The 27,843-nt window shown below is 39.9% G+C and overlaps 2 protein-coding genes across 2 annotated transcripts; one reads left to right on the top strand and one right to left on the bottom strand.

Moving 5' to 3' along the window:
• Positions 1-1,357: 1,357 nt before the first annotated feature.
• RTF2 (replication termination factor 2) lies at positions 1,358-27,162 on the bottom strand. The gene is made up of 9 exons (XM_009903183.2): positions 27,040-27,162; positions 26,091-26,185; positions 25,894-25,987; positions 25,581-25,720; positions 25,044-25,122; positions 6,386-6,499; positions 3,114-3,168; positions 2,866-2,955; positions 1,358-2,021 (listed from the first exon to the last, which is right to left on the bottom strand). Exons 1-9 carry the CDS (start codon positions 27,106-27,108, stop codon positions 1,840-1,842), a joined length of 918 nt encoding a protein of 305 aa, XP_009901485.2. The 5' UTR covers positions 27,109-27,162; the 3' UTR covers positions 1,358-1,839.
• On the top strand, positions 11,017-18,215 carry LOC104302650 (beta-1,3-galactosyl-O-glycosyl-glycoprotein beta-1,6-N-acetylglucosaminyltransferase 7). Its single transcript, XM_009903182.2, has 6 exons — positions 11,017-11,084; positions 11,342-11,451; positions 13,871-13,998; positions 15,332-16,363; positions 16,816-16,911; positions 17,672-18,215. Exons 4-6 carry the CDS (start codon positions 15,388-15,390, stop codon positions 17,896-17,898), a joined length of 1,299 nt encoding a protein of 432 aa, XP_009901484.1. The 5' UTR covers positions 11,017-11,084; positions 11,342-11,451; positions 13,871-13,998; positions 15,332-15,387; the 3' UTR covers positions 17,899-18,215.
• Positions 27,163-27,843: the final 681 nt, after the last annotated feature.

Genomic DNA, 27,843 nt, shown 5'->3' with positions numbered 1-27,843 from the left:
ACATAAAGCACAGCAGAGAAGAAACATTCTAAGACAACTGTATGGAAGAGAGCTTCCTGACACAGCTGGTGAATGGAGAAGAGAAGGCTAAGGGAAGATCTCATTGCTCTCTACAATTACCTGAAAGGAGGTTGTAGTGAGGCTGGTGGTGGTCTCTTCTCTCAGGTAACTAGTGATAGAATGAGAGGAAATGGGCATAAGTTGTGCCAGGGAAGGTTTAGATTGCACATTAGGAAAAATTTCTTTGCTGAAAAGAGTGGTGAGGCATTGGAACAGGCTGCCCAGGGAGGTGGTGGAGTCACCATTCCTGGAGGTGTTCAAAGAAGCTGTGGATGTGGCACTTGAGGATACAGTTTAGTGGTCACCATAGCTGGGTTACGGCTAGACTCAATCTTAAAGGTCTTTTCCAACTGTAATGATTCTATGATAACATTTTAAGAGGATTCCTGTGTTTGGAAAAAAAGCTAAAAAGGGCCACAGGAAAGCCCAGAAGAAGTTACTCTGTTCCAACACTGACAAAACAAGCAGTTCTGTATCAGTTCAAGTGAACATGTGGTGTTAATGGTCATAGAACCAGAGCAAGGTTTATTTAAAATCAACATCACAGGGGTAAAAAAGCACAATTACAAAAGCAAAACTGAATGACAAACCATGTTTAGCATCTTCCTGTAACAAGCAATTCTGAGTCAAGTATTTGTCTGCTGTTGAGAATTCTATGTCAGAAAATAAACCAATGAGTACTACAGGTGCTGCAGAAGCAGCACATTTTGGTTGCCTGCAACATGAAAAGTTCTCAGAAGCTAACTTCAGCCTCGCAGGGTTCCCCTCCATCAGCCACCATTGGCACCGACTCCCACGACACTGGTGCTCAATCATTTCTCCCTAAAAAGCCATTTATCATCTGCCTGCTCCTGTTCTTTCACCAAGTGGTTTTCTCTCACCCAGTGCAAATGCTTCCATTTTCATGGCAGCTGAATTCACATTGCTCCTCAAAAGATACACTCAGAACCTTACTATTTCAGCAGAAGAGCAAAGGAAATCATACTTTTGTTCCAACATATTCTGATTCCCTGATGAAAGGAAAAAAGAAAGCTCAGACCTGATATTTTTAACTCCAAAACATACCCACAAAGTAAACCTCCAAATGTTTTTTTTGGGGAAAAAAACAGCCTTACTATTACAGGCTGATCTTTGTAGACAATAATTTACAATGAGTACTCTGGGACTAAAACCAGGCTACAACAATATGTACAAGCAGAACATTGTACAAACATTTTCTTTATGCTTTCATATATTCCCTTAAAAAGCAAATTACTTGAAAACATCAACAGGACCTTTAAGAAACACACAGTAGTTCTAGTGAGGGCCTAGTTAGTTAGTACAAAAGAAAAGCATTATTGCTCTTTTTACTGTCAGAGGGTTTAAAAAAGTTTGAGTTTCTGTACTAATACATTGGAAACTAATTACAGCTGTGGCAAATCTCAGTAAAAGAGGCCAGCAGGCAGATCCTCCTGTCCTCACTCCTCCTGTTCCTCCCAAGGACATAGGCCAGTGTCAGTAAGGATGACCACATCCAACTGGGGTAAGAAAATTTTGTGCAAAAACTCCATCATTTTAGAATGAGGTCTACTGGAGCAATGTGGATCCTGGTGATCTCTCTCTTATTTAACAGAAACTCCAACTAACTCAAGTTCATTAGTTACTCACAAGTTTATAAACAACTTATAAACTGAGTAATTGCAGATAACATCAGAGTACAACAAAAGCTCTATCAGAGTTGTACAGAAGCAGCCTCAGGGAAGGAAAGCAGTAGTGAAAGTTACAGTCAGGCTCATAGTTTCAGAAATAGTAGGCTGTGTGAGTAACCCAATTGGAACACTCTTCCTTTGAACGTTTTGCTGAGCTGTGTGATGTGAAAATAGATTTGTATGCCTCAGACTTGTCGCTGTCTGCAATGGATCTCTTCGTAGTAGCAGAAGCAGCCTTATTGACTTTTGCTGGCACAGATGAATTTCCATTATCTGAGAGAGAAAAAGGAAAAGAAAGAAGCATGCACAGCAGCTTACAATTGAGAGGAGTATTTAAATAAAGATAAAATACTTAAAAACAATGTGTACAGAAGCATATGCCTTGTCTTCAGGGCTGCCACAAACATATCCCATGGCTGTACTCCACAGCCAACAAGTTCCTAGCCTTCAGATTTTATGCTCCAAAAGCATTCAAAAATCTTGCAGAGAGAATTCTTTCCCACTTGTGTAAATCCCTTGTGCTGTAGTTCAGTATGGATGACTTTTATTCCTCTAAGTGAAAATTTACTCAGAACTCAAGAAAGAAACACGAAAGTATCCCACCACCCTGAAGTATTGTTTAGAGCTATCAAATGACAAAAAGCTAAACTTGTGACATACAGTCCCCAGGGAGCCTATCTCTTCCCTTTATTCTGTGCAAAGTCATGTATGACCAACAATAATGGTCTCTGCATCACTATATATCTGGGATAGGAAAATGTCCATGCCTCTCTTTCTGATACCACCTCTCTCACTGCTACAAAAAAATCCCTTTCTCTCTTAACTGTTTGTGCCTGTTTATGAGGCAGCTTCCTATTCCAGCTAGGAAAAGCAGCTCTTTAGGACAGACTTTTGAAAGAGCACATTCTTTGGAAAAGTGAGCTACAACATTATGGCTCCCTTGAAAACCAGAGTTCACCTTTTATTACTGAGAAAAAGAAAAAATAAAACCCAAGAGAGGGTAGCTTCTGAAACCTACGGTACAAAACAGCCAGAGAAAGATCTTTCCGACAGTATTTTTCAAAGCAGAATTATTTGTTCACATTTGCCACATTTAGGTTAAACAGTAAACACCAACCTGAGCTTTTGGTGAAGATAATCTGCCTTTCTCCAGAACTGGAAGTGATGCAGTCCTTTCCATTCTTAGCCTTTGATGGACCTGGGGCATCTGTGAAAGAGAACAAAAAGAAAGAAAGAGAAAAAAAACCCAAACACCACCAAACCCAAAACACACAAAACAAAACAAAACCCAAACAAACAAACAAGAAATCATGAATCTGCTTCATGACTCAGAGGGTTACACTGCATTTCTATCTGTGAGGTTACCTTCAGTGGTATCCTGCCGAGGGGCTGATTCTGTTGACTTAGATTTCTTTGCTTTCTGCAATGACACAAGCAGAAATTGTCAATGTGATGTATTCCAAAGGAAATGCCATTCCCAACTCGTATTTGACAAACAATTTAATGTAGTATGTTTTTATGTCCTATATAGTAGAACTACACAGAGAGAGTGATTGCCCATTGGAATGTGCTGCCTGGGGAGGTGGTGGAGTCACCATCATTGGAGGTGTTTAGGAGGAGACTTGATAGGGTGCTTGGTTGCATGGTTTAGTTGATTAGGAGGTGTTGGATGATGGGTTGGACACGATGATCTTGAAGGTCTCTTCCAGCCTGGCCTATTCTGTTCTAACTCTTCCTCCCACAATACTGATCCACACTTTGGTATTATTTCATTGTGGAAAAACTTTGGAAACTTGAAGTTACCTCAAAGAAAATTGTGCAGGTCAAAACCAGACTGTCTGGATATGGTATTTTGGTTTGCATTCTTTGTTATCATCCCTAAGGTCCTTTGAGACTGTGAACCCACATGGCAGGACACTAAATTGCACATTAAACAAGACACAGTTAACTCTCACCAATAAAGACCTTGATCAATAAAACAGAATAATACTACATCTTGTATCCTCTTTATTTTACTTAATCAAAAAATCCCTCTTGGGTAACTATCAATAGCTGGGCCCTCTGTCACGAGATTGCCTGGGAAGAAAAGGTGCAAATAGTTAACCTAGATTTTTTAGAGCCATCTGTGGACCAGATTTTCCAAGTTAATTTATGTTTGTCCAGATTTAAAAAAGCCACAAAAAACCCAAACAACAGCAACAAGAATCCCTTTACAGGCTTTGATTATATAAATGCCAAGCTGAAAACCAAAGATGTGTTAGAAGTCATTGGTGGTGCTATGACAAAAGATGGCTCTGTATACATTCAGAATGCTGCATGTGTTTCAAGAAAGCTACACAAACTCAAAGAAAATAAATATATTTAAATGAGTTATAAAAATCAGGAGAACCCATATTGCCAAGCATGTGAGGGAAAAAACCCAAAGCACCATGTTGCTGCAAAGCTTAGCCAGAAGGTGGTGGCAGAGGCTTATTAGTCTAAAAGTAAACCCTGCTCTCCTCCTGCCTGAGTACATGAAAAATCTCTTTTCAGAGTGCTTCCCATGTGAATCAAGAGATGCTTGTAAAACTAAGTATGCATATGTATTATAGACAATGAATATATATTATACATATTTCATCATGGGCACAGATGGCACAGTTGAGCTTCAGTGTTTGTTTTATACCTAGTGTTAGCTGTTTCTTCCTTATGCTTTATCTCCTTAGTATAAAGAAAAGGAGTTTGTGCCTCCTGCTCCAAATACAGTATGTCCATTTAGCCTGCTCTCCTAGCTGAAAGAAGGAATTGAGGGAGAGGTCTGAGCAGCAGCGCCCCCAAACTAGTAATTGTCTTCTGATACTAGGACTGGAGGTCTCAGATTAGAGTGAATGGTGCCAGTGACAGCAGAGAAGAATGGTTCTAGCTGCAAAAAGATCAGCTGGTGCAGCAAGACAAGGCAGAATCACAAAAAAACTGCTCAGAAATCAGGGATGAATTGTAAGAAGCCTACTGAGAGATTTGCAAATCCTGTACCTGCCTGTAAGTCTCCACTGAACAAACTAAACTTACTTGCATATTCACCTAAGGCATATAGAACCCAAACGCCAAAGCATGATTTTGTTTAGTCTGCCACTACAGCAACGGTGCTGATACAGTAAGAGACAGAGGTGGTGGTACTTCATTGTGCAGAAACTTGGGCCAGTACCAAGTTGCAGACTGTTCCACATTATTTGAACCAAACCCATAGGTGCTTTGTCAGTCCCACCTTTCTAATGAAAATGGAGTGCAAATGCCTGTGATTTTGAGAGCTGACTACTCATTTACTGAGAGCTGCAATATGCTATGATCAAATTACCTTTAAAACTCTTTCAAACATTAAATGATGAAGTACTAAAAAATCCCCACCAAAACCAAAAAAACCCACACAACCCAACAGAAAAAGACAACATCTGAATAGACAGCATACGATTTACAGCATCACTCTTACATCAGAAACTACAGAACCCTAAGTGCAGAGGCTCTGAACAGAGAGGAAATGGAACAGCAGGATCTCTGTGAATAACCACCTTGTTGCTGTATTGCCCAGCCCCAGTGATGCTTTATTAGCACAGATGAATACAGACTCTATGATGAGAAGGAATCATATGCTTGCTGGTAAGGAAACAAGAACTGGTGTCAAAACAATCTAGGGAAATGTTTGTATGCCATCTAGCCCAACAGGCAGACAAAAGTCAAGCACAGTAACAGGGGAGAGATGATCAGTGTCCATCTGAAGTCTCAGTTGCTGACAGTGTCAGGCAACGATTCATACTCTTGAAATTCAGCTATACCTGTCTCCACTCTGGACTGAGTCAACACTGAAGTTCTTGCTTGCTTTATCATCCTCCAAATAATAGCAGTTAAAAATGATAATTTAAAAAAAAAAAAAACCAATTCTGAACAAAGTTCTGTGTGCAGAGTGGTCCCCATCTGACAGCAGAGTGCCATAGAACCACAACTGCACAAAGCAGCAGTACAGAGTGCAGAACTGTAACAACTGCTTCTATGGCATTTTGCTTAGTCAGAAAGGAAACAAATACATGCAAAGAGCTCAACAGTATGGTGAAAATCAGCACCACCAGTAATGGCTCAGGACTGTAAGAACCACAAAATGTGACAGCATTTCCAAACTGTGGTCTTACAGAATCAAAGCAGGAATCTACACATCCCAGTAGTGCATTTCTGACAGCGGCCAGTAGAGGATACTTGAAGATCAAAAAACTAATAACCTGCCAGCAGGAACCACTGTATGAAATACAGGGAATGTTTTGCTCATTACTAGCATTAACTAAGACAAGCCCTTTGCTTTGAGAAAACCCTGCAATAGAGCTGGCACACCGTCCATTTGATCCATAGCACTGAATTTGGTGCTTTTTCAGATCACTGTGCACTGCCTGCTAGTCAAAAAAGTTTCAGTACAACCCACTTCAACATGTCAAGAGCAAAATCTGCACACATTCTCACTACTTTTAAAAGCAGCACTGAAGTAAAACACAGTTTACTGAGTGAACTGTTTACTCTGCATAAATATCAGCAGAAAAAAGCTGAGTGATCTAAGAGCACACATTACACACAAGAATTGTTCCCATTTTCTTTTAAACAATGCATAAAAGGATTACCTTCTCTAATTTACTTTTAAGTCTTCTCTCCTCCATTCTTTTCTTCAATGCTTCCACATCTTCTTTGTTACCATTAAGGACAATCACATCTCCCTCTTGAAAGGGAACACCACACTTCAAGGAAAAAAAAAAGGACAAAACTAGTGGTTTTTTTCAAGATCCTTACACTGTTGAACTTTGTTAGAATTAATACTGTGTTTAAGCTCTCCAATCCTCCCCTGCTTTGTAATGTTTCTTTTCCAATAGTTATTTCCCTTTTAATAGTCTAATACATCTTCTCATCTGAAATGTCTCTGTTGTTTTTAGCAATGAGCAAAGGAACACTGACTGACAGTACCCCTCTTCACAAAGAGAATAAATACTCATCTCTTAGCAGTGAACTGTGAACTCCTGATAACCACATTTCAAACCAGCTCACACACCAATCTGCACAGTGAATTCTAAAAGAATGTCAGGAATAGGAGAATATTTTGTTGTTCTTCAAAGCCCTATTCCATGCAATCAGGCTACAGAAATGGCATGTATTTTCCACCATCAGTTCCTATTAACTGATTCACTTTTCTCCTCTGGGAAAAAAAGGAACCACTGTGTGTTTTCTGTGCAGGGGTTTTTTGTTTTACTAGCATAAAATGTACTCTGACTAAATCAAACACTTAACTAGATTCTACTCAGTTTTTGGAGCCCCACAGTGAAACCCACTAAGGCATCCGATTCAAATCCAATCACGATGCCATTCTACTGTAGGATTTGTCTTTCAACATAGTAATACAAGAAACAACCACTGATAGGAGCAGTTCCTTTACACTGACCAGGAATGACAAGGAAGGTGTTGTTCTTGTACGTGCAGAAGGGACAGCAGAGGGAATTTTTCTCCCTGACAGCTAACCAGAAAACCTTTTTTCTTTTAATATTATTTTTTACATTACTGTGGGAATAAAAACTGGTCAAAAAAAGTGGCATTGCTCATTAACCCAGACTTGCCATCTCATTGTCTCTCATCTGATTTATTAAACACTGCCAAGTTTCAAAACACTGGATAATGGATAATGCATGTAATGTGCTTCATGTAATTGCACATTTGTTTTCTGCTTGAAGTCACAGATGTTTCACTGCACACATTTGCAATCATTTGGCAAAGCCAGAAGGTTCACTACAATGCTTTCTTTTCTCAATTTTGTTGTTGTTATTTTGTTAGATCCAGAAGCTTTCTGTTAATCTGCAAGATTAGTTTATAATCCCACCTCTGTCATTACTCTCCTGTTTTATAAACAAAGGTTTAGAAAGGTTACTCGTGTATTTGCAGCAGGAATTAATCAAATGAAAGGACATGTGGACAGAGGTTTGACTGTGGCCCACTCAAGTGATGAACACAGTTTAAAATCAAGGTGGTCAGAGAGATTATGAAGGAGAATCAAGGGTTGCATACAAAGTAAATCAGGCAGAATAGTGAGTCACACACAAGAAATGGGTGAGTAGCCCAAATTTTTCCATTGCTACTCAATGAGCTAGTGTTAGAAATACCAGCTTGGTATGATCTCAGACACTTGTGAGTGAGAAGTCTAGGAAATGAAGACAGATGTATCAGTCTTCACACTGAGGAAAGAGCAACTGGCAGCTGTCTTGATCCTGAAGAAACCCTAAACATTCATTTCTAGTGGGGTGTTTTCCAAATACAGCATGAAAGACCAGCACACTCCTACAAGCCAGTGATTACAATCGATACTATTTTAGAATATATTCTGTTCAGCATACTAAAAAGCACCTTCATACTTGGAGGAAATTTCCACTTATGCCACGGGGCCCTAATTTCAACCCATTCTGCACTTTGAAAAAGCAAGCAAACCCAGGTTCCCATCTGGAAAACACAGGTGGAACTGCTCTAAAGTGAAAAATATTTACAAGAAATGAGAAAATAAAGACAGTGTGCTCTTCTGGTTCAGTGAAATGGATCTCTTTTTTTTGCCATGACAACAGCCACATCATAATTACAGAGACCAAATGCTTCCACACATACTTTAAGTACAGCAAGCTGTAGGTATAGAACCAAACCCACCTCCCCAGGTTTCACTAACTCCAGTAGGTAACCATTTGTTGTTGCATCACGCATGCAGCAAATGTGTTTTTAATTTTGGTCCTGTTGAATGCAAAGATTTAATTCTGTTTCTTTAATAAGGCTCACTAGCTCTTCATTGGAAAAAAAAAAAAAGGAAAAAAGAAAAAAGAAGGGAAAAAAAAAGAAGAAAGAAAAAAAGAAAGAAGAAAGAAAAAAGAAAAAAAAAGACTTTCATCTCAAAGCTGCGACAGAATGTAGAAAGAAATTTGGGGTTTGCAAATTCAGAAGGATTGTGCCTTCAGATTAAGGTCTTCTGGACAGATTTTTGTTTTAGGAGAGCTGCCTGCAGATCTGAATGCAAGATTCAATCTGTAATTGCAGATGAGTGGGACGCTAGCTGAAGGAGATGCTGGACATGCAGCTCCATTTTTGTCTAAAAGCCCTCTCAGGGTCCGGCTACAAAAGTGTGATCAAAACAGTTTGTATCTAAATGGTTTAACACGCTCACACCCAGGAATTGTTTAAAGGGTGTGCAAACACGATCAGAAAGTATTCAAAGACTGATACTCAAACTTATGTACTCTACAAATCCCATGTGTATACACATACAGACACAGGAATATGAACTTCACATAAAAATAAAACCAAAACCTACCCAAAGGCTTAAAATCATTAGAATAATGAAGGTGTACATTTATCAGCTTAAGCATAAATACAATACTTGAACTGGTAAAAGAAAGAGTGAAATTAGTTTTCAAATAATGAAAACCTTTAAAATTTCAAGCATCTTAATATAGTAGGAGAGCCTATCTTTCTTAGAAAATAAAACACAAGAGGTTTTCCAGTACCAAAGAAATCCGAGTTTAAGATGATTTGCTGAATTCTAAATTTTACAGTTTAAGTTTCAGCTACACAAGGTGATGGTGGCATCATTTCTTCTGTAAACTACTTTTGGCAGACTAGTTTTTGTTTTTTTATACAGCATCAAAGATGTAGTTCCACCCATGGCTACTCTAGTCTTAATATAATGCAAATGAACAAGGGGCAAGTACACTTTAATATCAAAATGTTTACACTGTTTATATAATCATAGAATCAATAAGGTTGGAAAAGACCTCAAAGATCATCAAATCTAACCTGTCACCCAAGACCTCATGACTACTAAACCATGGCACCAAGTGCCACGTCCAATTCCCCTCTTGAACACCTTCAGGCATGCTGACTCCACCACCTCCCTGGGCAGCACATTCCAATGGCAAACAGCTCTGTGAAGAACTTTTTCCTCACCTCGAGCCTAAACTTCCCCTGGTGCAGCTTGAGACTGTGTCCTCTTGTTCTGGTGCTGGTTGCCTGGGAGAAGAGACCAACCCCTTCCTGGCTACAACCACCCTTCAAGTAGTTGTAGAGAGCAGTAAGGTCTCCCCTGAGACTCCTCTTCTCCAGGCTAAACAATCCCAGCTCCCTCAGCCTCTGTTCGTAGAGCTTGTGCTGAAAGACTCTCCCCAGCCTCGTTGCCCTTCTCTGGACATGTTCAAGAGTCTCAATGTCCTTCTTAAACTGAGAGGCCCAAAACTGGACACAGTACTCAAGGTGTGGCCTAACCAGTGCTGAGCACAGGGGCACAATGACTTCCCTGTTACAGTTCAATGTCTTATAAGAAATCTGAAGTCTCTTTCCCAACATAAACACTAAGTTAACTCCCGCAGTCCTCCTAAATATGATCGCTACTAGGAAATGCACAAAAGACTTGAATACTTCTTCAAACCATTTCCCTGTAGATTATGGAACATGTGTAACAACAGCCTGACTGTCTCTCTTTAAATAGTATTTAGTAGCAGCATTTAGAAGGAGGATTTGATGCATATGCTATTCACACAAGGACCATATATGCTGTTCATATACCAGCCACACAAGATGATGTATTAAAGATCACTGTACCTTGTAACAGCCAATTAAAAACATATTTTAAGAGATGCTCTCATAGAGGTTTATTCATCTGGTAGTGCCAGATTAAGTTCTGATGGTGACACCCTTGTGAGACATGCAATCAAAGAGTAAATGGGTAATGTTTGAAGAGTGGAAAGCCTCCTACAAACTAATTCACAGAATGGGAAATTTCCTCATAAGTTGTAGCATCTCCTACAAATATATCATCCAAGCAGAAACCTCTATTTACAGAGCTTCCCTTAAAGTCAATGATAATTTTGTATCTGCCATACCTGCAGCAGCACTTTAATTTACTTTGAGGTTTTCCCTCTATTTATTTCTGACCAATATGCTATTTTGATCTGAATGTGACCAAAATACAGCAGCCTTCTCGCTTGTTTCTAGAACCCCAAAGCTCCTAAGTCTGGTAAATTTAAGCTGCTAACTCTTCACTTATTAAAAATCTCAGGCACCTTTATATAAGCAGTAACACAGTAAACACGTGGTTTCACAAGGAATTTATTCTTGTAAGCTTCCAGCTATTTGAAATGACCAGAGGCAATTCTCCGCTATACTTATTTGCTGCAAATTGGAAAGTTTCAGCAGGCAAACAGTTAAGAACTGGGGGAGGAGGAGGAGGAGGAGAAGAGGGTTGGTTTCCTTTCCAGTTCTCATCATCCAGCATGCTCCGTTAGCAGTGCAGAGGTTAATGCCTCCGAGGTAAAGCAATACTATTTATAATCATCAGCAATGTACTCTACAGATTTGAAAGTCTGATTTCAGTCCTTTAAAGGCTGTCTCAGAAAGTGTGGCAACAGAATTTCGAGAAGCCCAAGTTCTCTCTCATCATTGTGAAACAGAGGACGTTTTTGAAGCCAAAGAGCATTACTGCAGAATAAATATGCCAAGCATTGTGGGAAGCCAGATGAGGTCTTAAATGAAAACATTCATGTTAATGTTTAACCCCTTTGACTTAGGCAAGATCTCCACACAAGCGACAGTGAAGAATGCTGTCTGAATTCTGCTGAAGGACGGGGGGACTATTTACTTTTATTATGCTGCCGTCTCCTGGCTGATTTTGTACAAGGTAAGACTAAATAAATTGGATTGTTAGACTTCAGGTTTTTGCTTCTCCTTAATTAAAGCACAACATGTTTTAATTTCTCTAATTCAGAAGATCTGCTTCATTTGAGTAAAAGTCTCAAATCTGCAGCAAGGTTTCAGGGTTCCCCCCCCCTTTTTTTACTGTCATAGATGTTCGGGTAGGATGGAGGTCATTACCACTACTGCTGTTTGCCTTATAAACATCACAATACTTATGGATACTTTTTATGCTCTGTTGCAAACAAGATTTCATTTTTACAGCCTGTAACTTCAGGGTTTAAATAGCTTTCATAATATTTGTTTTAAATGATGAGGTCAAACATGCAAGGAAAAAACACGTAACAGGAAAACAGAAAATAGCAATGATGAACAACTGAACCTCCATAAATCTGTTGAGGGTGTATTAATAAACAGCAATGCAGTATTTTAAAGAATGATTTACAATTTCTAAATTAACTGGGTTTGATGAAGAAATGTTTTCTTTTACTGGATGCATGTCACAAGACAGAAGCAGACTCAGCATGCTTACCGAGGCTGAAGTAAAAACCAAAGTCAAAGGCAGTTGCAAGAATTGATTTTAACAAGGAGATTTTAACAGTTAGTATTCACTTGTTTATAAAATGTCTACATGAATGCTTCTGTAAACACCTTTCAGAGAGAAAACAGACATAAAAAGATTTGGAAATAATGAATTAATGCCTTTTAACTCATAAGCATTCCCAAATAATTTGTTTCACTAGATTATTCCATCACATGAACTTTATCACATCAATGTTATCGTAACATCAATATTAAGCAAACACAAAGAGTACAGACAAAATACCTACAGGTGCAATGATGCTGTTCAAAATCCTACTGCAGGAAGAAAGAGTGAGTTGTAAAATGACTTGTTACTATGAAATGCACAGCAAAATATGCAGCTAATGGGATCTTGATGAACCGAGATGGTATTTCACAGGCTTGTTTTCAGGTGTGAACTAATTCCACTTTTTCTCTAGAGCTTACCTTTTTAATTGAGATGGAGAAGCTTAAGCTTACAACAACAATTTTCTGTTAAGTAAGATCCATAAAAGCAGCCATAAAGATGATTGAAAATCCTACAGACAGGGTTTTTGAGGAATGTCAAACTCTCAGCAGTTCTAGAAATTAATGCAACTTCATCCTCCAGATTTAGAAAATCTAATCCCTACCACAGAAAAGGCTGAGTTTCAAGAAGACATTCTGATAATAGTAAGTACCTAATAAATTAAAAGGCTGAACAGCACAGTCCAGGTTATGCCTGGACAGTGGGTCTTCTGGATAGGATGACACCTTGCTCTTCAAGGGCAGGATGAAATATGTCAGCACAGTCCTTGACAGCAAACAATAGCATAGGGGCTACAGGAATCTTACGTGGCAAATTTCACAGGACTAACGACTGCAATTCTAGCCCTAAATCTGGTAAAACACTAGCAAAAGCCAATGCTTCCATTCTATAATATTGCCTGAAGCTGCAAGACATGACATTCTCTTCTTGTAGACAAGGCTTCATCATTTAGTCATTCCCCAGAAACATGTTAACATTGGAGAAGGAATTGTTTCTTCTTACCTGGTAACAGGGTGTTTGTGCACTTTTGTGCTGCCATTTGAAATACAGCTTCTAGATGCCCAGCAACTCGATAGGAAAAATCCATAGTAAACACTTAATTCAAAACATCCCTGGAAGCTATTCTTTGAAGGGTAATAAAAATTTAAGTGTATGCAAGAAACAGGTTATAGCTTGGTTCCCTAGGGCTCTGTCCTTTGCAACCTGTCCACAAAGATGTGTTTAAGGAAGAATCCTGGCAGCTGTGCTGATTCTGTACAGATGTTCTATATTCTAAGGAAGTACAAAGTCCCAAATATTTCTACAGCTGCCCAGTGCCTTCAGACTTAACCCTCCCTGTGATGCAACATAAAGATCTCATCCCATTCACTAATTCAGGGCAACCTCAGTGCTCCTCCTGTAATAATTCTCTCAGAACAAAACCATTTTTTTTCTGGCCAGGTCCACAAATATTAATGCTTCCTCAACAGACACTCCCTCTCCCCAACTTCTGCTACCAGGTACATAATGACCCTTATGCAAATCTCTGTGCTGCAGCAGTCAGCTGGTAGCAGGCTACAGCACTGGCGTATTTCATTCTTACTGCAACCCCCCCTGGCTTTCACCCTTCAGTGGCATTGCTTTTCTCAATAGTGTGCAGAAAGGAGGAAAGGTTGACAAGGGTTTGATTTGCTGAAGTTTTCTCTTTGACTGGATCAAATACTCTCATCAAGCTTGTTTATCCAGTAAATGTATCCCTCAGGAGCTGTGAAGAAAAGAATATTCTTCTGGGATGTGATTTCCTAATGTTTTTCTTTGACCTATGCATTCAATGCAGACTGAAGGATACTGCTGACAGAACATAGGAGCAAAAAGGATGAAGCCTCCATCTAACACACCACTCCACTCTCTGGAATGATAAACGGAAAAGAGGCATTTTCCCAGCATGAAATCCAGTGCATACCAGTAAGGACAATAACATAAATCCAGTCTTTTCCAACAGATTTTTACATTGTGGTAATACAGAGTATCCATTCTCTTGCTTCAAATTCTGTATTCTTAATCTAGTTTTAAATTCTGTGCCTCATTTCTACTCTAACTACAATGACTTCTTTGTTTTCGAGCTTCTAAGGCAAGATGCATACTGAGTTTTCATCAAAGAAGTCATTTCCACTTCTTTCTAGTGGCCTCCTGACCACAACAGCATTCCTATAAAGAAACATTTATAAAAATATGCTGCTTCTCTGTTCCTATGTAAAACCAAGTACACTGTGATGTTGACAGCTGCAGAGCATGAAATATTTAGAGGTGAATTACAAATCTGTTTAAAAGCAAATGCATTAAATGAGAGAAAATTAATTCTCTTTAGAATAAACTCACAGTATTTCTTCATTTAACTATTAAACTTAATGGTAGCTGATGGGACCCTTGGTCCACCCCTGGTATTTGCTCTAAATGCTTCAAGGATAAACAGTTCATGTAACTGCTGTGCACTCAGGGCTGCTGCACTCTCATTCTTCTGATCTTTCATCAGAGTAAGAAAGAAAAGAAATCACACAGGAAAAAATTCTATGCCAACACTGATGTAAATTACATAGCTCTTTCTGAATGCTGGGACTGGCAGCAGCAAACTTATCTCAGGAGATGCACGTATGCTAGAAAGAAGAAATGAGTGTTGTCTGCACGTTCTGTTTTCCAAAGCATTAATACAAAGATGTCAGAGGGGAAAAAAACAACAACCAACCACCACAAGTCTGTCAGAGACAGAAACATTTGCTGTCTTTATAAGGATAAAACCCAGTGTATTTTGTGGATTATGTTCTACTCTCTTCCTTTTCTTTATTTAATAAATTTTCTGCTGATTTAATTTACTGAATTCTGGTCCTCTGGCAGAACGTTAAGGTTTCCCAGGCCTTAAGGAAATAGCAGTAGCAGCTGTCCCTTAGCACACAGTGCTCTCACACAGCCTTCTTATTACAAAGCTAGACCTTGACCAACCTATAGCACTGGACTCGCTTACTGGCACATAGAATTTTATTCTGCACTGAGACAATCTATCTGATGGGCTACACCACCCCTCCCTTACTCAAGTAATGAAGTGTACAAAGCCATTTGGGTTCTCTGGGTAGTTCTGTTTGTGCTAGAAAGGCTGCTTCATGTACCACTTCCAAGGGCACACAGAGAGCTCCTCCTAGGAAGTGGAAGGACAGTCATCTCAACATTTATAAATACATCTTCAACGTCACATCTATTTAAAAAAAGGAAGTCAAACAGGTTTATATCTTACTTTTCCTTTCAGGTAATTTGAACACTTCATTAAACTATGATGAGAAGACAATTTATGGAAAACAAAAGATGAACCCACTCGATGCAACAAAGTCAGGATTTTTATTGTGCATTGCTGTCTGCATGTTCATCTACACTTTCATCTACCTAAAGGATATGTTTTCTGAAGAGCCAAGTGAACAAAAAATGAAGGCAAATATTGCAGAGTGTGGTTTTTATCCAGATGAACTTTGTTCAGCTCTTTTTGCAGGGAAAGCAGCTGCCTTTAAAATAGGAAACCTCTGTCAGAATACCTATCAACCTAAACCACTCAGCTGCACTCAGACCTCGTGCAACTGCTCCATGGTTTTGAAGACTCTGCACTTTATCACCAGGCCACTGTCAGATGAAGAAGGAAATTTCTCCTTGGCATACATTATCACAATTCACAAGGAGCTGGAAATGTTTGTAAAGCTGCTAAGAGCTATTTATATGCCTCAGAATATTTACTGCATACATGTCGACGAAAAGTCCCCAAAAGATTATAAAGCTGCTGTACAAAACCTCATTAATTGCTTTGAAAATATTTTCATTTCCTCAAAAAGAGAAAGTGTTGTTTATGCAGGATTTTCAAGATTACAAGCTGATATCAACTGCATGAGAGATCTAGTCAATTCCAAAATCCAGTGGAATTATGTCATTAATCTCTGTGGTCAAGATTATCCCATTAAAACAAACAGAGACATTATACAATACATCAAAAGTAAATGGAATGGTAAGAATATGACTCCTGGCATAGTCCAACCAGCTCACATGAAACACAGGACACAGGTTAGTTACAGAGAGTCGGTACACTCTGGAATGTCATACGTGTATCCAACAAAGAATATAAAAGCTAAGCCTCCACACAATTTGACAATATATTTTGGCAGTGCCTATTACATACTCACTAAAGAATTTGTAGAGTTTACACTGACTGATGCACGTGCAAAAGATTTGCTGGAGTGGTCAAGAGACACATACAGTCCAGATGAGCACTACTGGGTCACACTGAATCGTTTAAATGGTAAGATTTCTGTTATTTCTACTCTGAATAAGCCATGCCCAACAGCATTGTAAGGGCTCTGACAGAGCTCTGAGCTCCAACTCAAAGCCTAACAACACCAACTAATTGAGTTGCTTTGCATAAATAGAGCCATGATGATGCCCTTTCAGAAAGAGATGTCTCCTAATGTTGGAGAAACAAGGATTGATTCCCGAAAATTACTGTTTATGGTGCAGACCATTAGCTACAAGGCTAGAAAAAGGTTTGTTATAAAAAGAGTAAAAGTATTTTGCTACATGAAAGCTCAAGCTCTCAAGGAACAAAAAGAGGCAATAAACCCAAGAATGATGTCTATTCTTTTGATTTAAATAACAGTAGATACTTAATGTGCTACATGTAAAAGGTCTTCAACAGTGAAAGTTTTCCCTGTAATAAGCAGAAAGAAATTTTATCAGAACCTTATGTTTTCAAAGATGCTCCAGGGGCTACACCCAATGCTGACTGGGAAGGAAACATTCGAGCCATTAAATGGAAAGATCAAGAAGGAACTACACATAGAGGCTGCAAAGGTAACCTGAATTTTCATCATGAATTCAAACCTGATTCACTAACTAGCATTCATTGCAAATTACATTATTATACCATACATTAGCTATTAATTGTGCCTCAGGGGTCAAGTATATTTTATTCTGGAAGTATCACATAAACCAGCAAGCCCCCCTACTAAATTACTGCACTACATCCTTTCTAAATGGTTTCTGATACATTCTTACACAGATGGTCACAGTATCCATACATTGAGCACTCTTCTGCCAGCCTCCAATTGCAAATGCACCAACACGACTGATCAGTTTCCAGTGAAGAGCTGAGGCTTTAATTGCTAAGCAATTGTGGGATACTTTCTTCAACACTGGGTTAAATCTCCTTTTCTATTATTGTTCAAATTGAAGAGAATAGTGCTGACCACAGGGAAAGCACACATAAATTCTCTGTGCACACAGCACAGTGCAGTACTGCCAGGTTAAACAGGTACCCAAACAGAGGTAGATCAGAACTTCACCATGCCCAGTTACCAGACACAATGCAAACCAGAGCAATACGTCAGTGAAGCAGATGGAGGTAGTGTACCCATTTGTGTAAAATGCAAAACCAAACCCTTGCCTTGATGTTTAAAATCCAGCATTACCCTCCAGATACATTTTAGTGATGCTTTAAGTGAAATGAAAAGGTAGATTTTTGTTAGGAACTCTACAAAGGGAAACTTTTTTTTTTTTTTAAATTCCATTCAGCTTTCTGCTGCTTTCAGATACCTTCAATTTGTCTTTGCAGGTCATTACATCAGAGACATTTGTGTCTATGGACTAGGAGATTTACAGTGGATTATTGAGTCACCTCATTTGTTTGCCAACAAATTCGAGCCCGCAACATACCCGCTTGTTATGGACTGTCTAGAGAGACGCCACAGGCTCAAAGTGCTGCACCAGGCAGAAATTCCAATTGAAGATCACTGGCGGCTTCAGGAAGAGAACTACTTCAACTTGAAGCTGCATGTCTGAGCTCAAGTACATCTAAACAAGTGTTGAAAATACTGACAGAAACCAGTAACGTTTCTAGCCATAGACTTCACTCTGTGCATTACAGCATGAGGGTAAGCACAATACTGTACCACCAATGAAATAAACAGTTCTTATTCATTACACTGATATAAAGAGCAGTAGCTGCAGAGGGGTTAATTCTTAAAGAAAATGACATGTCTACATCTATAACTTACTGAGGAGAAGGGGGAAGTTCATAATCCTTTAAGTGAATTATTTAACTGGAAAAAAATAAATCACATTCCTCATGTCTGCAGCCAAAAAGGGAAACAATGTTTGAACACGGAAACAATGTTTGAACACAGATAAAGAACATAAGTTAAAGCTATGTCCACTGTATCTTTCAGGAAATAGATTACTTTGAATGATGAAGTTCACTAAAATTTCAGAGCTTGTAGATAAGCAAGTTTCAGACAGTTATTTCACTGTTTTCATGTTTGTGGTGTTTTTTTAGTTTGTTTGTGTGTTGCTTTGTTTGTGTATGTTTATTTGGTTAGATGGTTTGTTTGATGGCCAGCTGCTTCTCTAATTCCATTGCGTAGCATGGCAACGTTACTCTTACTCTACTCAGACTGTGCTCCTAATGAAAAGGGCAACAGGAGCAGGGATCTTGCAACCAATGTTTAGCTGCAAATCCCGGTTTCTGAGCCTTGGTAGGAGTTTAGGGCAAGGAAACGTGGGAAATCTGAGCCCAGGCAACAAAGTAAAACCGATAAAAAGCCACCCAGGGAAACAAAACTTCCCTGAACCCTGCTACAGTCTACAAGAATTATAGATAGCAATCACCAGGACAAGCATCTCATTTCCCAAACCCTCTGCAGACCAAGCAGCAATGGCTGCACTACAGTAGAGAAGTGGCAAAACCAGGGAAGGGCAACAAAAGAGAGCAGCAATTCAGCCCTTTCCCAGACAACAGTTGCTTTTTCCTCTTCAGGACTCAATCAAAAAGATTGAGGTACTATAAGGGAACAGAGAGGATATAGGCGCTGGTCTTTCATACACTATGGCAACTCTTCCATTAGATTAAATATTTATAAGACCTTCTCTACACAGCCTGCAAAGGTCTTTCTTTAGGTGCTACAGAGAGAAATCTGAATTGTGAGAAGTGATTTTAAACTGTTCCTCCTCCTTTAGAAGTATTTGGACAAGAATGCAGATGAAAGTTTCATTCCAGTAAATCCAAAATAAGCTCCCAGTTATTTTGCACAAACTCTGGTGGGACCTAATAAAACATCCTGTTACTTATAAACTCTATCAGAGTCTACAGATTATAAATGTCATGAAGCAGTTTAGATGGAAGCTTCAATATGTGCCCAAAATATCACTCTTTTACAAGAGGACTGACTTACAGACCAAGCATTTTCCCCAAAACATCAAATGAATCAACAAAAGACCCAACAATAGAACATGAAAGTTTCTCATTACAAACTTACTCCCAGGTTCCTAGAACTGTACTTCTCATTTTCCCACACTGAGTTTCATGGAAACATAATTTCTTTCAAATGAACTTTAACCTAAAAGACGACCATCTGGTCCCTATTTATTTACAGAAATGTGCAAACTCAACCCAAAGGCCTATACTCTGTTTTGTGTATAACCCAGGACTTATTTTCTGGCTAAATATGGCTTGAGATGCCCTTTTTAAAAATATATATATATGGAGAGAAATAAAGAAGATAATAAATAAAGACAAAAAACAGCCATGCAGCATGTTCATACTGAGCTTGTTGGGAATACCTCTGCAAACCATTGCTGAAGATAATGGGTCTCTGGCATGTATTAATCACAGCAATATTCATAATTAATTATTATCCAAACCACACCCAATGCACTGCAGGCCACTTCCAGCATTTATCCATTCCATGTTTTCTTTTAAAACATGAATGGAGTGCTCCTTATTGCAGCAAAGCCAGTATCTACCTTTTACCTTTTGTCACCACCACACAAAACACCTGTTGTGTATCACTTCTGAATGGAATCAAAAGGAAAAATTGAGCAGTGAGGTGCTATATAATATTGGTTTGCTCTGCAGAAATTGAGCAACAACAAAAACCTGCATGAAAAGCCTTCTTAAAATATAATCGATGTCTGATTGGCATCCTGGCCTGCACCAAGGATAGTGTGGCCAGCAGGAGCAGGGAAGTCATTGTGCCTTTGTACTTAGCACTGGTTAGGCCACACCTTGAGTACTGTGTCCAGAGAAGGACAAGGAGGCTGGGGAGAGGCCACGAGCACAAGCTCTATGAGCAGAGGCTAAGGGAGCTGGGATTGTTTAGCCTGGAGAAGAGGAGGCTCAGGGGAGACCTTCTGGCTGTCTACAACTATCTGAAGGGAGGTTGTAGCCAGGAGGAGGTTGGTCTCTTCTCCCAGGCAACCAGCACCAGAACAAGAGGACACAGTCTCAAGCTGCACCAGGGGAAGTTTAGGCTCGAGGTGAGGAGAAAGTTCTTCACAGAGAGAATTGTTAGCCATTGGAATGTGCTGCCCAGGGAGGTGGCGGAGTCACCATCCCTGGAGGTGTTCAAGAGGGGATTGGATGTGACACTTGGTGCCATGGTCTAGTAGTCATGAGGTCTTGGGTGACAGGTTGGACTTGATTATTTTTGAGGTCTTTTCCAACCTTGTTGATTCTATGATTTTACCCATGGCAGTGCAGGAAAATCACTAGAGCATGGTCCTCCTTCCTTTAAGGATTTCACGTTTAAAACAAAATTTTACATATATAACACTCCCATGAAAATCCTAATTAGCCCATCAAACATTCATGCACTAAGAAACAGTGGTCTGCTCATGAGTCTGAGCAACCAGAATCACAGTATAGTCTGGACAGATTATTTGCTTCTAAGAAATGTAGAAAATCAGGCAGTAAACCTGTGAAAGCTGAAAGCATTTAAACATACACAAACATGTTCACGAAGGTCTGTATGCCTTCTGTAAACATTATCATGCCATGAGTAGATCAGTCACAGAATTTACATCTCAGCAACCAATATTTACTAACTTCTGGTGACTGTTAATCTAAGAGCATAATACTATCAGTACGACCTTGTTGAAGGAAACACCGCTCCACATCAGAACGCACACATGAACTCTACCTGGAAGATGTAAGCATCATTTCTGTTTCAAAAAGCCTGAGGTTCAATAGCTCTGTATCTAAGTTAAACACTTGATTAAGTGTTTTATACAGCAGACTTTAATAGCTAAGCATACGATTTCAACTGCGTCTGTTGACTCTGAAAACAACTGCAAAAATCAATTCTCAAGTGATACAGAAAATTGCATTTTAAAATGTAAACTTGTCCTTAGCTTTCAGAGTGACTCCTGAACTCCCAGTAAAACATGCAACACAGATTCAATAACCACTACCCTGCCTCCGATCTACCTGTAGCACACTATTATACCAACAGTAACTTCTTAGGCTGAAGAGTTTGATACCACAAGTTGGAAATGATGCTTTATTTTTCCCAAGCCTCCCAAAATGAGGATAAATAGATGCTACCTAATGCTAGGTAATTCCTCTGTTCCCTCATTTCCAAAAGCTTAATTTTTGTCAAATAACAGACTTCCAGACAAGGAGGTACCAAAGAATGCTCACAGAATCAGGAAGCCAGTTGAAACACAAGTTCCATGATGTTTAATCACTTCGCCTTCCTCTCCATCTACACCCATGATTAGCACTAACTTACAAGCTTCAAGATCTCATCCAGTACAGAAAGAGTGAGTAGTTACTGTCTTGCTCACTATTTTGATCTTAGTGTCTGTTGGAGAATTAAACTTGACAACAGATGAAAACATCCTAGGCAAAAGTGCAAATTATAAACTGACAATTTACATGTCAAATATAGCTCTTCCTGAAGAACAGGAAGCAGAATGCAACAGAAAACTGATCTGCAGGGCTTCTGCTAACAGAACTCTATTATCTGGAAGCATTTAGCATGTGACTTAGTACTGATACACACTTCTGGGTAACAAGGTACTGCAAGTTTTAGTCGTATTCATGAGTATTCATTTCTGTTTTAGTTTCAAGTTCTCTTTCATCTCTTTTCAGTGTACTTAGAAGCTTGAAGATGTGTCCCAAGCACTTCATCTAACAAGCTCACTCTCCAACATGAACCACCACTAAAAAAATTCTCCTTACTTTCAAAAAATCTTTGGCCATATTTTGGCAAGACAGTTCAAAACATTTCCCATTCTGGCAGTAAGAGTCACCATTCCTCTCAACACTGCTGCAGTGTCTCATTATATGCTTACCTCAGTTTTCATGTTTTAATGCTATTTTGCAACTTGAATCTCTCAGACTGCTACTTAAGATGTGAAGCAAAACTGTTTGCTTCCAAGGGAGGTAAGTCACTTGGAAAAAGGCCTCAAACTAATTGCAGTTGCCCCTCCTCCATCCATGACAGTTCTCCTCTCATATTCCTGCACCTTCCCCTAATACCAATACAGTTAACAATTCCAGCAAAAGCAGACAAATACACATATTTAGTATTGTCAGCTCTTCATGTGAAGTTTCTATTGAAGAAAATGATGGGTTTTTTTGAAAGAGAACTCCAATAGAAAAACCTTCCTGCACAGACTCCATAGAGCCTTTCAAACCTAGCACTACAACAAATACTGCTCAGATAACTCAGGAAAGTTGAATGCTTCATCTTGGGGGTCTCCAGTTCCTTGAATTACACTAAATCTGCACATGCATTCCATTTTTCCTAGACAATTATTTAGTGATCCGAGTATCCGTGGGCAAACAGTTATATGAGCTATCACAGGAAAAAAACAGAAGAAAACTGAGCAATGAGACAACTGTCTGTGGGACTTCTCACAAAGCAGTAAGCATTCCCATGAGCCAAGCCATGGCTTGGAAGGCCATGAAAAGAAGCAACTCCCTGCCCTGAGCACAGGGAAGTAATTTCCTACAGTCTTATGAAGCACATTTTGTGACATGCATCTTGTAGTGGTGTAAAATACACATTCATTATCTAGTTCCAAAGTGTATGAGCACAAAGGCTTTGTTTGGGCTGCTGGAGATCTCTATTCTCTGGTGAATGTTTTCACTGCATCATTAGAGCATCTGTTTGCCAAAGCCCTTTGGGAAACAGTTGCTGTTTACAATTTAGCAGACTATCAAGACTGCTCTGTGGGCCCACAGGGTGCATTAATACATAAGAATAGCTTGTTTTGAAAGAGCTTTCTTGAATTTCACAGCAGCAGGGAAGAGAACTGCCACACAGCTCCTAGATCTGACACTTCTCCAGTTTACATCAATGCTATAAACTAATCCCATGGGATGAAGTGAAAACACAGATTCTGAAGCTGAAAAAAGAAGAGTGAATACACAGCATAAACAAGCAAATACAGGGTTATTCTTTTGCAACTACTCTCACTCTCTGAAGTCACAAAACAACACCCCACACACAGACATTGCAGGGGCATGTTTGGGCATATAGTGGCAGACTGAAGGTGGCAAGGCAATGAAAAAAAGAAACCCTAAACAGCTGTGGCCCATATGAATCTCACAGCTTGGATTTTGGTTCAAAAGACATGTTGTAATTCTTGAAATACAGGTTAGCACCAGCAGAAACATGTATGGTAATCCACCACCCTCAAACATTCTGTACTTGAAAAACTGTTTGGTTTAGACAATGCATGAATTAGAAAAGGATTTCATTTATAAATTAGAAGGTTCTGACTCTATCATGTGTACAATACACATGGTATGTTTCTTATTCATCAGTTCTAGTTCATTTTACTACACTCCACTGCTGCTGGAAGAACGCTGCTAATTAGCACTTTGGATAGAAACAAACCATTAGCTACCAGAAAACACAACCCTGTGATCCTATTTAGAAAGGCTCTGGACCCTCTTCTTGATTTTGAATGAAGAATGAGAACATTATCAGCATGCATCCAAAACTCTACCAAATCACTCTTTGACCTGAAAGGCAATGTGGACTAAATCATACTGCCCCAGCTGGTTCCCATTGTCTCTGTGCACCAAAACTGAACAATAAAAGATGACAGACTAGATGATACTATATATCCACTCCATTATTTCTAGGGGCACTCTCCTGAATACTGTGAAGACTTCACCTGTATGTGCAAAGAGATGTGTGCGAGTATGAGGCTACGTTCAACACTGGTTACTAAAAAAAAGCATGAAGGATTCATTTAGTTTTTGTAAAACGATCAGACTGGCCAAACCATCTCACTCTTGCATTGAACAATCAAGTTACATCCATCTATCAGCAAAAATTTAGATGCAAACAAAAAACCTCATTAAAAATACATTAGTATCTGCCAACAGGAAAGCAGAGCCATTAGGACTAAACCAGTATTCTAAAGAACAAAATCACCACTCAATGCAGCAACATGAGGCTACACCTAATAATGCTCCACATCACCTGCAACATCTCACTGAGAAAGTTTTCCTTCACTGTTTTAATGCAAACATACAATTTCTTTTCTCCAATATCAGGGTGTTTGCTGAAAAATAGCTTGCCTAAGTGTGGCAACCATTGTCACAAATCTCCCTGACAGCAGAAGCAGCCCCTAGCTAGGAAGAAACCAATATAAGGGGATCAAACCAGCACTTCATGTTACACAATAATTCATGTAATTGATGAAAATTCTATGAGGAGTTGTCCCCACCAAAGGACAAAAACCAACAGGAAAAATCCTTTAAAAATACATCAAAACAGAACCTGAACACGTCATCAGTTTAAATAGAGAGCTGATACTGATAAAACACAAACCACTTGCATCTAGGGAAAAAACACACCAACCAACCAGTCAGAAACCTTGAAACAAAACCAGTCATTGTTTGAGGAAAAATTAATTTCTCAAGTAATTGCAAGACTAAACTCTCAGGGAATAAAAATACTCCTTTTTACAACTGTTTAGAAACATTTACATTTTAAAAGGCCATATGGAATTACTTCAGACCATTTGTAGGTTCTATTTCAATCTGTATATTCAGATAAAAGCTCCCACACTTTACCATAGTAGATGTGAATACAAATACATATATATGCACATGTATGTATCTACATCTATACATCTACCTGTGGAGATTGTGACCACACTGCTATTAAAGCTGAATTAAAACTCACCTTGTGACAAACTTCTGATTTAATCTCTTTGAGAGCCCGTTCAGAGAACACACATCCACAGTTTCTCAAGAAGCAAAACCTTCAAAGAAAAGACAAGCCATGCAATTATTTTTAAGAAAGCCTGTGTCTGAGAGAAATATGTGAAGAGCTTTATTTAACACAGAAACAACACTGCAAAGGGTCAGCAGGACTTTATCTTCAGCAAATTAAAGAATCAGCACTTTAATTAGGTACTTACTAATTTGCAGAATGTAAGAATTAAATTAGGAATACTGGGTACTACTACTCTTTATTAAACACAAATTAATGTAGGAAAGGATTAACTTTTTATCATTCCTCTTGAATATGAAGTAAAAGGACACTTACTAGCCTCCTGAACTCCCTCCTCCTGACAAGAGAACAAATACTCCCCACAAAGGCTTGAAGTAACTACATCATTCACAACACCACCGATGCAAACATTTTTACCTGCTCTATGTTGGGTTTAGCTAAGTACTCACATCTAAAACCCAAAAGTCCAGAAACTGACATACTGACCTATGTCTTCCATTCATTTCCAATCCCACCACAGGACATATGAAGCGTGCAGACTGAATGTCATCATATTTGTCACCTTTTATACTCTCTTTATCACCAGTCCAAGCTGGATTATCTGCAAGGTTTAGCTCTGTTACATTCTGAAAGAGAAAAATGCAAGGTTTAAGTTGTTTACTAATAATTTTTGAGCCACAATAACATTTTTGCAATAGCTTTTTCATTGTGGTTTGTAACACTTTCAGTGTTAGATAAGTGTTTGTGGCATGCTTTAACTTTCACAGCACTCTCTAAAACTGCAGAGAAGCTGTTTTACCTTAATATTCTTGATATGTGACGCAGCTTCCACAGGAGTTTTATCAGCTGACTTGTCCAACAAAAATTCAATGACAGCATCTTTATTATACAACCTGCAACATAAGATTTTTAGTAAGCATACTTGATTCTCAAAGCACTCTTTTATTTACAGCTTAGTGCTTTTTGACACAGTGGTGTGTATGGAAACAGTCATACCTGCCCAGCTCACAGGCCACAATTGGCCGACGTAACTTCTCTTGACTCAGAGCACAGTAGTTCCACCTTGCCACCAATTCAGCATTTTTGTCAACCTGAAGGAAGAAAAATACCCCTGGTTTTAAAATAGTTTTTATGTTTGCAAATTATTTAAACATAAAATCAAGTAACACTTAAAGCATTAAATCAACCCTTCAGGTATCTTACCAAACCTACTTTCTGAACTCAAAACTAACCCATAAAATAGCTCTAACAAAACCTTTTAGCAAAATTCATAATCAATTTCAAGGGACTAACTCTTATCTATTGAACACATTTCTGCATCGTGGAACCCCTGCTTTGGTCAACTACCAGTTCCATTGCCTGTAAGGACCAAGATAACAAAACAAGCAAATCTGTGGATGTCAGGATGCTAGTTGAACCTCCTGTCTAAACCCCCAAATTTTATGACTCATTAGCCCATACAAGAAATGCTGAAATGTACAGCTACACTGATAGTCAGGTGTGGGGAGGGAAAGGGGTTGGCGATTCAAACACTTTCCTGTGCAGCCCATTGCAGGCTTTGGAAAGCTATTCCGTATTGAAGCTTTTCCTAATGTCTAATCTACACCTCCCCTGGGGAAAAGGAATGCCATTTTCTCTTGTCCTATCAGAGAAGGGGATACTCCAGAAGCCAAAGGGATCTCCACTGCAGCTGCCGTTAGCGCCACAGTCACCCTGCGGCAGCACTGCAGAATTGCCCAGTGCCGCGCAAAATGCTCTCAACGCTGCCAGCACCAAGAGTGCCATGCCCGGTTCGCGAGCGCTGCGGAAGGGGAAGAACTGACCGGGCCTCCGCAGGGCCTCTATCCCTCGGGGCCGTGGGCCCACAGGAAGGGCCCAGGCTCAGAGAGCCAGTCCGACAGCCCCCGGCCGCTCTCCCCACCGCCCTCACGCGGTCCCCTCCAACCTTCTCGACTTTGCGGGGCCCCTTGACCAGCTCGTGGCGCTTGGGGATGGTACCACCATCGCATCCCATATCGCTCGCCGCTGCGCTACGCTTCCGAGTCCTTTCCCCAGCAGACAACACACTTCCGGTGGAGGGCAGTACTTCCGGTAGAGGGCACTACGCACTTCCGGCTGCCCAGGGAGCGTCCGCACCGCCGCCGCGCAGCCAGCCGTGCCGGTGCCGGAGGGGGGCGGAACGTACCACTGTTTCGCGGGGCGGGGAAGAAGATTCGCAACGTCCCCTCTCGACACCGGGGCGGAACCGCTGCCGCCTCTCCTGCTTTTCAGGTGGCCCTGGCACGGTGGGTAGGGTTTCCCCTTGTTTTGTGAGAACAACCCCCGCCCAGGCTAGAACACCGACTTTGGGGGATTGACGGCCAAATGACCTGTTCTGGAGTTGGGCCGGGCTGGCAGGGACTGGCAGCTGGCCGCATCCTTCCGAGGTATTGCCTCTTTGCCCTTCCCGCCCCCTGCTCCCGGGCAGTTGCAGCAGGAGAGGTCGGTTGCCGGTTACAAACACTCAGTTATGCCAGGAATGAGTTTAATACAAAAGGTACAAAGCCAACGTGCAGCACGGTTACTGCATTTAACCGTGCAAACAACAGTATTTACAGATGCCAACGTTTAAATAACGGTATAAAACACGGTGACTACCAAGTAAAAATACCACGGAGGGAGCTGGGTTTTCCACAGAGAACTGGAGCTCATGTGCACTGGTGCAGTGCGAATTAGCTGTAACTACTCACAGGACTAAATGGTCCGTTTT

Source organism: Dryobates pubescens, chromosome 26, assembly GCF_014839835.1.
Source record: "Dryobates pubescens isolate bDryPub1 chromosome 26, bDryPub1.pri, whole genome shotgun sequence".
Classification (NCBI taxonomy): domain Eukaryota; kingdom Metazoa; phylum Chordata; class Aves; order Piciformes; family Picidae; genus Dryobates; species Dryobates pubescens.
This window is presented reverse-complemented; position numbering and strand designations above follow the sequence as displayed.